Source organism: Bufo gargarizans, chromosome 9, assembly GCF_014858855.1.
Source record: "Bufo gargarizans isolate SCDJY-AF-19 chromosome 9, ASM1485885v1, whole genome shotgun sequence".
Classification (NCBI taxonomy): domain Eukaryota; kingdom Metazoa; phylum Chordata; class Amphibia; order Anura; family Bufonidae; genus Bufo; species Bufo gargarizans.
The window spans coordinates 30,976,625-30,989,295 of record NC_058088.1 but is presented as its reverse complement, the minus strand read 5'-3'; the positions used below and the strand labels follow the sequence as shown (position 1 = coordinate 30,989,295).

Genomic DNA, 12,671 nt, shown 5'->3' with positions numbered 1-12,671 from the left:
AAATACTAGGCCTCAAATTTATATCCCGCTAAATCTCTCGTTACCGCTGTCCTGTTGTAGCTGGGAAAGTTATTTAGTGTCCGTCAAAGCACATTTTTTGTTCTGGGTTGAAGTACAATTCCCAATTTAGCAATTTCATAATTTAGTGGTTTCTGCTATATCAGAGCTATTTGAAATCTATCCCTAAAAGGGTATATAATATTCAAGGTGCACATTGGGTCATTCAGAATAACTTCACACACACCCGCTACTGTGTATTTTCAAGTCTAATTCTGTCACTAAACCCATACCTGTCACCCAGCGCCTAAATACTAGGCCTCAAATTTATATCCTGCTAAATCTCTCGTTACCGCTGTCCTGTTGTAGCTGGGAAAGTTATTTAGTGTCCGTCAAAGCACATTTTTTGTTCTGGGTTGAAATACAATTCCCAATTTAGCAATTTCATAATTTAGTGGTTTCTGCTATATCAGAGCTATTTGAAATCTATCCCTAAAAGGGTAGATCATATTGAAGGTGCACATAGGGTCATTCAGAATAACTTCACACACACCCGCTACTGTGTATTTCCAAGTCTAATTCTGTCACTAAACCCATACCTGTCACCCAGCGCCTAAATACTAGGCCTCAAATTTATATCCCGCTAAATCTCTCGTTACCGCTGTCCTGTTGTAGCTGGGAAAGTTATTTAGTGTCCGTCAAAGCACATTTTTTGTTCTGGGTTGAAGTACAATTCCCAATTTAGCAATTTCATAATTTAGTGGTTTCTGCTATATCAGAGCTATTTGAAATCTATCCCTAAAAGGGTATATAATATTCAAGGTGCACATTGGGTCATTCAGAATAACTTCACACACACCCGCTACTGTGTATTTCCAAGTCTAATTCTGTCACTAAACCCATACCTGTCACCCAGCGCCTAAATACTAGGCCTCAAATTTATATCCTGCTAAATCTCTCGTTACCGCTGTACTGTTGTTGCTTGGAAAGATATTTAGTGTCCGTCAAAGCACATTTTTTGTTCTGGGTTGAAGTACAATTCCCAATTTAGCAATTTCATAATTTAGTGGTTTCTGCTATATCAGAGCTATTTGAAATCTATCCCTAAAAGGGTATATAATATTCAAGGTGCACATTGGGTCATTCAGAATAACTTCACACACACCCGCTACTGTGTATTTTCAAGTCTAATTCTGTCACTAAACCCATACCTGTCACCCAGCGCCTAAATACTAGGCCTCAAATTTATATCCTGCTAAATCTCTCGTTACCGCTGTCCTGTTGTAGCTGGGAAAGTTATTTAGTGTCCGTCAAAGCACATTTTTTGTTCTGGGTTGAAATACAATTCCCAATTTAGCAATTTCATAATTTAGTGGTTTCTGCTATATCAGAGCTATTTGAAATCTATCCCTAAAAGGGTAGATCATATTGAAGGTGCACATAGGGTCATTCAGAATAACTTCACACACACCCGCTACTGTGTATTTCCAAGTCTAATTCTGTCACTAAACCCATACCTGTCACCCAGCGCCTAAATACTAGGCCTCAAATTTATATCCCGCTAAATCTCTCGTTACCGCTGTCCTGTTGTAGCTGGGAAAGTTATTTAGTGTCCGTCAAAGCACATTTTTTGTTCTGGGTTGAAGTACAATTCCCAATTTAGCAATTTCATAATTTAGTGGTTTCTGCTATATCAGAGCTATTTGAAATCTATCCCTAAAAGGGTATATAATATTCAAGGTGCACATTGGGTCATTCAGAATAACTTCACACACACCCGCTACTGTGTATTTCCAAGTCTAATTCTGTCACTAAACCCATACCTGTCACCCAGCGCCTAAATACTAGGCCTCAAATTTATATCCTGCTAAATCTCTCGTTACCGCTGTACTGTTGTTGCTGGGCAAGATATTTAGTGTCCGTCAAAGCACATTTTTTGTTCTGGGTTGAAATACAATTCCCAATTTAGCAATTTCATAATTTAGTGGTTTCTGCTATATCAGAGCTATTTGAAATCTATCCCTAAAAGGGTATATAATATTCAAGGTGCACATTGGGTCATTCAGAATAACTTCACACACACCCGCTACTGTGTATTTCCAAGTCTAATTCTGTCACTAAACCCATACCTGTCACCCAGCGCCTAAATACTAGGCCTCAAATTTATATCCTGCTAAATCTCTCGTTACCGCTGTACTGTTGTTGCTGGGCAAGATATTTAGTGTCCGTCAAAGCACATTTTTTGTTCTGGGTTGAAATACAATTCCCAATTTAGCAATTTCATAATTTAGTGGTTTCTGCTATATCAGAGCTATTTGAAATCTATCCCTAAAAGGGTATATAATATTCAAGGTGCACATTGGGTCATTCAGAATAACTTCACACACACCCGCTACTGTGTATTTCCAAGTCTAATTCTGTCACTAAACCCATACCTGTCACCCAGCGCCTAAATACTAGGCCTCAAATTTATATCCTGCTAAATCTCTCGTTACCGCTGTACTGTTGTTGCTGGGCAAGATATTTAGTGTCCGTCAAAGCACATTTTTTGTTCTGGGTTGAAATACAATTCCCAATTTAGCAATTTCATAATTTAGTGGTTTCTGCTATATCAGAGCTATTTGAAATCTATCCCTAAAAGGGTATATAATATTCAAGGTGCACATTGGGTCATTCAGAATAACTTCACACACACCCGCTACTGTGTATTTCCAAGTCTAATTCTGTCACTAAACCCATACCTGTCACCCAGCGCCTAAATACTAGGCCTCAAATTTATATCCTGCTAAATCTCTCGTTACCGCTGTACTGTTGTTGCTGGGCAAGATATTTAGTGTCCGTCAAAGCACATTTTTTGTTCTGGGTTGAAATACAATTCCCAATTTAGCAATTTCATAATTTAGTGGTTTCTGCTATATCAGAGCTATTTGAAATCTATCCCTAAAAGGGTATATAATATTCAAGGTGCACATTGGGTCATTCAGAATAACTTCACACACACCCGCTACTGTGTATTTCCAAGTCTAATTCTGTCACTAAACCCATACCTGTCACCCAGCGCCTAAATACTAGGCCTCAAATTTATATCCTGCTAAATCTCTCGTTACCGCTGTACTGTTGTTGCTGGGCAAGATATTTAGTGTCCGTCAAAGCACATTTTTTGTTCTGGGTTGAAATACAATTCCCAATTTAGCAATTTCATAATTTAGTGGTTCCTGCTATATCAGAGCTATTTGAAATCTATCCCTAAAAGGGTATATAATATTCAAGGTGCACATAGGGTCATTCAGAATAACTTCACACACACGCTTCTGTGCATTTCCAAGTCTAATTCTGTCACTAAATCCATACCGGTCACCCAGCGCCTAAATACTAGGCCTCAAATTTATATCCCGCTGAATTTGAATACAATACATTGGGCCAAATAATATATTTGTTGTTGTGGTGAACCATAACAATGAGAAAAACATCTAGTAAGGGACGCGGACGTGGACATGGTCGTGGTGGTGTTAGTGGACCCTCTGGTGCTGGGAGAGGACGTGGCCGTTCTGCCACATCCACACGTCCTAGTGTACCAACTACCTCAGGTCCCAGTAGCCGCCAGAATTTACAGCGATATATGGTGGGGCCCAATGCCGTTCTAAGGATGGTAAGGCCTGAGCAGGTACAGGCATTAGTCAATTGGGTGGCCGACAGTGGATCCAGCACGTTCACATTATCTCCCACCCAGTCTTCTGCAGAAAGCGCACAGATGGCGCCTGAAAACCAACCCCATCAGTCTGTCACATCACCCCCATGCATACCAGGGAAACTGTCTCAGCCTCAAGTTATGCAGCAGTCTCTTATGCTGTTTGAAGACTCCGCTGGCAGGGTTTCCCAAGGGCATCCACCTAGCCCTTCCCCAGCGGTGAAAGACATAGAATGCACTGACGCACAACCACTTATGTTTCCTGATGATGAGGACATGGGAATACCACCTCAGCATGTCTCTGATGATGACGAAACACAGGTGCCAACTGCTGCGTCTTTCTGCAGTGTGCAGACTGAACAGGAGGTCAGGGATCAAGACTGGGTGGAAGACGATGCAGGGGACGATGAGGTCCTAGACCCCACATGGAATGAAGGTCGTGCCACTGACTTTCACAGTTCGGAGGAAGAGGCAGTGGTGAGACCGAGCCAACAGCGTAGCAAAAGAGGGAGCAGTGGGCAAAAGCAGAACACCCGCCGCCAAGAGACTCCGCCTGCTACTGACCGCCGCCATCTGGGACCGAGCACCCCAAAGGCAGCTTCAAGGAGTTCCCTGGCATGGCACTTCTTCAAACAATGTGCTGACGACAAGACCCGAGTGGTTTGCACGCTGTGCCATCAGAGCCTGAAGCGAGGCATTAACGTTCTGAACCTGAGCACAACCTGCATGACCAGGCACCTGCATGCAAAGCATGAACTGCAGTGGAGTAAACACCTTAAAACCAAGGAAGTCACTCAGGCTCCCCCTGCTACCTCTTCTGCTGCTGCCGCCTCGGCCTATTCTGCTGCTGCCGCCTCGGCCTCTTCCTCCGCCTCTGGAGGAACGTTGGCACCTGCCGCCCAGCAAACAGGGGATGTACCACCAACACCACCACCACCACCTCCGTCACCAAGCATCTCAACCATGTCACACGCCAGCGTTCAGCTCTCCATCTCACAAACATTTGATAGAAAGCGTAAATTCCCACCTAGCCACCCTCGATCCCTGGCCCTGAATGCCAGCATTTCTAAACTACTGGCCTATGAAATGCTGTCATTTAGGCTGGTGGACACAGACAGCTTCAAACAGCTCATGTCGCTTGCTGTCCCACAGTATGTTGTTCCCAGCCGGCACTACTTCTCCAAGAGAGCCGTGCCTTCCCTGCACAACCAAGTATCCGATAAAATCAAGTGTGCACTGCGCAACGCCATCTGTAGCAAGGTCCACCTAACCACAGATACGTGGACCAGTAAGCACGGCCAGGGACGCTATATCTCCCTAACTGCACACTGGGTAAATGTAGTGGCAGCTGGGCCCCAGGCGGAGAGCTGTTTGGCGCACGTCCTTCCGCCGCCAAGGATCGCAGGGCAACATTCTTTGCCTCCTGTTGCCACCTCCTCCTTCTCGGCTTCCTCCTCCTCTTCTTCCACCTGCTCATCCAGTCAGCCACACACCTTCACCACCAACTTCAGCACAGCCCGGGGTAAACGTCAGCAGGCCATTCTGAAACTCATATGTTTGGGGGACAGGCCCCACACCGCACAGGAGTTGTGGCGGGGTATTGAACAACAGACCGACGAGTGGTTGCTGCCGGTGAGCCTCAAGCCCGGCCTGGTGGTGTGTGATAATGGGCGAAATCTCGTTGCAGCTCTGGGACTAGCCAATTTGACGCACATCCCTTGCTTGGCGCATGTGCTGAATTTGGTGGTGCAGAAGTTCATTCACAACTACCCCGACATGTCAGAGCTGCTGCATAAAGTGCGGGCCGTCTGTTCGCGCTTCCGGCGTTCACATCCTGCCGCTGCTCGCCTGTCTGCGCTACAGCGTAACTTCGGCCTTCCCGCTCACCGCCTCATATGCGACGTGCCCACCAGGTGGAACTCCACCTTGCACATGCTGGACAGACTGTGCGAGCAGCAGCAGGCCATAGTGGAGTTTCAGCTGCAGCACGCACGGGTCAGTCGCACTACAGAACAGCACCACTTCACCACCAATGACTGGGCCTCCATGCGAGACCTGTGTGCCCTGTTGCGCTGTTTCGAGTACTCCACCAACATGGCCAGTGGCGATGACACCGTTATCAGCGTTACAATACCACTTCTATGTCTCCTTGAGAAAACACTTAGGGCGATGATGGAAGAGGAGGTGGCCCAGGAGGAGGAGGAGGAGGAGGAGGAAGAGGGGTCATTTTTAGCACTTTCAGGCCAGTCTCTTCGAAGTGACTCAGAGGGAGGTTTTTGGCAACAGCAGAGGCCAGGTACAAATGTGGCCAGCCAGGGCCCACTACTGGAGGACGAGGAGGACGAGGATGAGGAGGAGGTGGAGGAGGATGAGGATGAAGCATGGTCACAGCGGGGTGGCACCCAACGCAGCTCGGGTCCATCACTGGTGCGTGGCTGGGGGGAAAGGCAGGACGATGACGATACGCCTCCCACAGAGGACAGCTTGTCCTTACCCCTGGGCAGCCTGGCACACATGAGCGACTACATGCTGCAGTGCCTGCGCAACGACAGCAGAGTTGCCCACATTTTAACCTGTGCGGACTACTGGGTTGCCACCCTGCTGGATCCACGCTACAAAGACAATGTGCCCACCTTACTTCCTGCACTGGAGCGTGATAGGAAGATGCGCGAGTACAAGCGCACGTTGGTAGACGCGCTACTGAGAGCATTCCCAAATGTCACAGGGGAACAAGTGGAAGCCCAAGGCCAAGGCAGAGGAGGAGCAAGAGGTCGCCAAGGCAGCTGTGTCACGGCCAGCTCCTCTGAGGGCAGGGTTAGCATGGCAGAGATGTGGAAAACTTTTGTCAACACGCCACAGCTAACTGCACCACCACCTGATACGCAACGTGTTAGCAGGAGGCAACATTTCACTAACATGGTGGAACAGTACGTGTGCACACCCCTCCACGTACTGACTGATGGTTCGGCCCCATTCAACTTCTGGGTCTCTAAATTGTCCACGTGGCCAGAGCTAGCCTTTTATGCCTTGGAGGTGCTGGCCTGCCCGGCAGCCAGCGTTTTGTCTGAACGTGTATTCAGCACGGCAGGGGGCGTCATTACAGACAAACGCAGCCGCCTGTCTACAGCCAATGTGGACAAGCTGACGTTCATAAAAATGAACCAGGCATGGATCCCACAGGACCTGTCCGTCCCTTGTCCAGATTAGACATTAACTACCTCCCCATAACCATATATTATTGGACTCCAGGGCACTTCCTCATTCAATCCTATTTTTATTTTCATTTTACCATTATATTGCAAGGCTACCCAAAGTTGAATGAACCTCTCCTCTGCCTGTGTGCTAGGCCTAAATATATGCCAATGGATTGTTGCAGTGGTGGCTGACGTGAAGCCTCATTCTCTGCTATGACATGCAGACTGATTCTCTGGTGACATGAAGCCAGATTGTCTGTTACGGGACCTCTCTCCTCTGCCTGGGTGCTGGGCCTAAATTTATGACAATGGACTGTTGCAGTGGTGGGTGACGTGAAGCCTCATTCTCTGCTATGACATGCAGACTGATTCTCTGCTGACATGAAGCCAGATTGTCTGTTACGGGACCTCTCTCCTCTGCCTGGGTGCTGGGCCTGAATTTATGACAGTGGACTGTTGCAGTGGTGGCTGACGTGAAGCCTGATTCTCTGCTATGATATGAAGACTGATTCTCTGCTGACATGAAGCCAGATTGTCTGTTACGGGACCTCTCTCCTCTGCCTGGGTGCCGGGGCCTAAATATCTGAGAATGGACTGTTCCAGTGGTGGGTAACGGGAAGCCAGATTCTCTGCTATGATATGAAGACTGATTCTCTGCTGACATGAAGCCAGATTGTCTGTTACGGGACCTCTCTCCTCTGCCTGGGTGCTGGGCCTAAATTTATGAAAATGGACTCTTACAGTGGTGGGTGACGTGAAGCCTGATTCTCTGCTATGACATGAAGACTGATTCTCTGCTGACATGAAGCCAGATTGTCTGTTACGGGACCTCTCTCCTCTGCCTGGGTGCCGGGGCCTAAATATCTGAGAATGGACTGTTCCAGTGGTGGGTGACGGGAAGCCAGATTCTCTGCTATGGAACCTCTCTCCAATTGATTTTGGTTAATTTTTATTTATTTAATTTTTATTTTAATTAATTTCCCTATCCACATTTGTTTGCAGGGGATTTACCTACATGTTGCTGCCTTTTGCAGCCCTCTAGCCCTTTCCTGGGCTGTTTTACAGCCGTTTTAGTGCCGAAAAGTTCGGGTCCCCATTGACTTCAATGGGGTTCGGGTTCGGGACGAAGTTCGGATCGGGTTCGGATCCCGAACCCGAACATTTCCGGGATGTTCGGCCGAACTTCTCGAACCCGAACATCCAGGTGTTCGCTCAACTCTAGTAATAAGCCTAACTACCTTTTGGTTATTTTTTTTATTTTTTTTAGGAATTCAGGAACATTTACAGCTAAAGAGGTTGTTATATCTTCTTCATCACCCAATGTTCAAACAAGCAACAAGTAAGACACAAGAAAACTGTTCATAGTTTTACCTTTCACCTCCAATCTATATCTGTACAATCTATATAAATGATAGATAGATAGATAGATAGATAGATAGATAGATAGATAGATAGATAGACAATAGCAATAGAGAGATGATAAATAGATAAGACAGACAGACAGATAGATAGATAGATAGATAGATAGATAGATAGATAGATAGATACATTAGGTAGTGACCTCTCCGTAGGAAACTTGGCCAAGTGTGTCTGTTGAATTTCAGCGGGGGGAAGGAGCGTAAGGGTCCTTTTACAGGGGCCGATGATTGGCAATGAACAACGATCACTACCAAGTGTAAATATGGTGTCAACACATGCCCCACCAAACGCTACAACAAATGATTGCCGAGCACCGACATGCCATATGGGCAATTGGCACTCATTAATGGCCAGAAATTTGCCAGGGTAAAATTACCCTTCAAGGCTCTTCGGCTGTCATTAATCTCCTATGATGAAACCCAAACTCAATACTTTAATCCTCCCCATCTGCATTCATGGACTATACCCATGCATATTACCCTGTTGGCCGAAACCCCTCAGACTGTATCACCAGCTATATCCTACATAGGTGTGATAACTGTATATAATGCCATATAGCCGTGGGTCATAAATGTACTTTTTCTATTTTATCAGGCAGTTCTCTTATAGTTCAACTGAGACAAAAAAATCACCGTCTACGACATCTCAGCCGTCACCACCACCATCGACCACTGGTGGCAGGTAGGTTACACAATAAAACATAAGTGCTCATTAAACAATTTAACTCTAAAGAAAGAAAAAAAAATCACATTAACTAGGGAAAGAACAGAACACTTACATGATGACCTCCTTTTCATCCGCCAATTCCCAGGTGCTGTCATCCAAGATAGCCACACCGCTTCTCAGACTGCGCCTGACACATACCCTGCATTTGGTAGCCGAAGACACTTCCTGTTGCCCTTGGATTGGCCAGCAGGGCTCACATGAACAGGGCTGGCCAATCCAGGCGTAGGACTGGACAAGTAAGAAGTAAAGAAGTATCTTGTGCAGATGAGAAGCGGTGTGGCCATCTTGGATGGTAGAAAAGGAGCCAAGAATTAGCGGATCTACAACAAAAAAATGAAAAAGAGGGCACCAGGTAAGTGCTCTGTTCATTCCACAGAAATGTTAATATTTTTTTTTAATCAGAGGGTTCTTTAACATGTGATCCCCATATATTCTTAAAAAGGGTTGTCGGCTTTGACAATCCTTTCTGGTTAGTGAATGTAGCAGCTGTATCAGCAAGTATTCGATTCCCCAGCAGCGCCACCGCAGGTGAAGGGAAGTATTGTACAATTCAAAGCATTTGACAAGCTATAGCCTGTATTGCCGGGATCCAGGGGCGGGTTAAGTGCATGATAGGCCCGGGGCTGTCTACCCAATTTGCCCCCCCCCCCCCTCCATTTTAGTTTTAGTTTTTTTTTTCCTGTATGAAGGGGCTGCGGTGTGGTTTGATAAATTACCCCAAAGGACCCTATAGTGTCTACAGCAATTATAATGTCCCCTAGAGTGCCCCAGTAATAATAACACCCTATATTGTGCTCCAGGTAATAATGCCTGTATAGAAACGCTCCCACACTGCCCCATATAGTAATTTACCCCCAAACTACCCCATATAGTAATTTTCCCCCACTGCCTCCCATATAGTAATTTCTTTCACACTGCCTCCCATGTAGTAATTCCCCCCACAAAGTAATTTGCCCCCCACACTGCCCCATCAAGTAATAACCCCACACACTGCCCCCCATTAGATAATTTGCCCTGACACTGCCATCCATTAAGTAAATTGCCCCGACACTGCCATCCATATAGTAATTTGCCCCCACACTGCCACCCATTAAGTAATTTGCCCCCACACTGCCCTTCATTAAGTAATTTGCCCCCACACTGCCCCATTAGATAATTTGCCCCGACACTGCCATCCATTGTCCATAATTTGCCCCCCACCGTATTAATTTCTCCACACTGTCCTCACAGTACTAATTCCCCCCATGGTAGTAATTTGCCCCCACAGCATTAAGTGTCCCCCACACTGCCCCTACAGTATTAATTATCCCTGCACTAGTAATAGGCCCCCACGTAGTAGTTTGCCCCCCACTGTCCCTTCAGTAATGTCCCCCAAAGTTGGCAGTTGACACACACCAAAAATAAATAAATAAAAACTAAGGGTCCATTCACACGTCCGTTGTTTCTTTCCTGATCTGTTCCGTTTTTTGCGGAACAGATCTGGACCAGATCTGGACCCATTCATTTTCAATGGGTCCTGAAAAAAAATTAGACATTGTGCTGTCCGTTTTTTTTCAGGACCCATTGAAAATGAATGGGTCCAGATCTGGTCCAGATCTGTTCCGCAAAAAACGGAACAGATCAGGAAAGAAACAACGGACGTGTGAATGGACCCTAATACTTACCTGTGTCCCAGTCAGCGCTCACTCGTAAATGGTTCAGGCGCGCAGCGCACACACACGTCAGTGTGCTGCGTTCGGGCACAGGCGCAATGACGTCATCACGCCCGCCTGCACCGGGATTTTACTACCGCATAGGCTTCAGGCCCCAATTATAATCCGCCACTCCCGGGATCAGCAACCTTCGGCACTCGAGCTGCAGTGAAACTATGACTCCCAGCATGCAAACATGCTCGGCTATTATTCTAACTCCCATAGCAGTGAATGGAGCGCTCTTGGAGTTGTAGTTTCTGAACAGCTGGCGTGCTGGACGTTACTGGTCCCTGCTTTATTATCTCCATGGCCAGATGTGTGGTACTCTGCTACATACTGCTATGAGTTGGAATAGAATATTTTCCTATGAACTTTATTTTTTTGTTGTTGTGGTATGTTACTGGGCTTGGGTAGCATGAGACATTTCCTACCTCACCCTTGCGGGCAGAGTTACTGGAATGTTGCACGTATTTTCCTAGCAGAAACCAGTTTTATTTAATTTGATGTTCTAATCTGAAGGTCCATCTTTCAATACTGCGTTGTTTTTAGATCCAATTCGGATTAATTTTTTTATATAAAGTTGCTATACCTGCAAATACGTCTAGGAAGAGCCTAAGATCTTACCGCATATTTTATTAAAGGGAATCTGTCAGCAGATCTGTCCCTATGACACTGGCTGACCTGTTACATGTGCAATTGGCAGCTGAAGGCATCGGTGTTGGTCCCATGTCCATATGTGCCTGCATTGCTGAGAAACATGATGTATTAATATATGTAGATGAGCCTCTAAGAGCAATATATGTAGATGAGCCTCTAAGAGCAATATATGTAGATGAGCCTCTAAAAAGCAATGGGGGCGTTACCGTTACACCTAGGGGCTCTGCTCTCTCTGCAACTGCCACACCCTCTGCACTTTGATTGACAGATCCAGGCACTGGAAATGTCATCACACTTGGTCCTGTCAATCAAAGTACAGAGAGCTCAGCAGTTGCAGAGAGAGCAGAACCTCTAGGTGTAATGACAACGCCCCCGTTGCTCCTAGAGATTCATTTGCATATATTAAAACATAATTTTTCTCAGCAATGCAGACACATGAACATGGGACCAGCACAGATGCCTTCAGCTGCCAAGTGCACATGTAACAGGTCAACCAGTGTCATAGGTAAAAAACTGCTGATAGATGCCCTTTAAGCATCGTACTTGATAGATCTTCCCCAAGTAATCAGAATATGGGGATCAAGGTTTGGCACAGTCAGTGGCGTAACTAGAGTTCTATGGGCCCCAGGGCAAACTTTGAACTGGCCCCCTCCCTCCCCTCGCCCACTATAGGTTTGAATTATATAAGTTTTGCCCCCTCTGTATATATATCTATTTGCCCCCTCTGTATATATTCCATTTTGCCCCATGTATATATATCCAGACCATTTTGCCCCCTGTACATATATATCCAGACCATTTTGCCCCCTGTATATATATATCCATTTTACCCCCCAGGGGGCAAAATGGAATATCTATAAAGAGGGGGGGGAATGGATATATATAGAGGGGGCAAAATGGAATATATACAGAGGGGACAAAATAAATATATATACAGGAGCCCTGTATATATCCATTTTGCCCCCTGTGTATATATTCCATTTTTTGCCCAATCTGTATATGTTAATTTTTTTCCTTATATTTTTGCCCCCGGGGCCGGGGCCCCGTGAAGGATTTGCTGCCATGTCAGGTGCCCCCCTGTGAGTCATGAAGCCCGTGGTGTGCACATTTAAAAAAAATAAAAATACTTACCTACTCTGAGAATGAGACTGGTCCTCTCCCGCCGTCTTGCTCTCACTCGCACAATCCCGGATATTAGTCTAACTGTTCTAGTAATTGAGTTTTCTTGTTTTGTGCAGGACAAATACTTCATACATCATAAGGTAAGTTATTTTCTTTAAAAAGTGAAGTCACACATAA

At 45.9% G+C, this 12,671-nt stretch overlaps 1 protein-coding gene across 3 annotated transcripts in view; it reads left to right on the top strand.

The window, feature by feature from the left end:
• The window catches only part of LOC122946462 (zinc finger protein 185-like), a 131,178-nt gene that overhangs the window by 39,903 nt on the left and 78,604 nt on the right, over positions 1–12,671 (top strand). For all 3 annotated transcript variants that reach the window (XM_044306123.1, XM_044306122.1, XM_044306121.1), the window contains exons 4-6: positions 8,147–8,218; positions 8,893–8,979; positions 12,611–12,634. In XM_044306123.1, the coding sequence (XP_044162058.1) occupies positions 8,147–8,218; positions 8,893–8,979; positions 12,611–12,634 (183 nt within the window). The remainder of the gene's footprint in view (positions 1–8,146; positions 8,219–8,892; positions 8,980–12,610; positions 12,635–12,671) is intronic.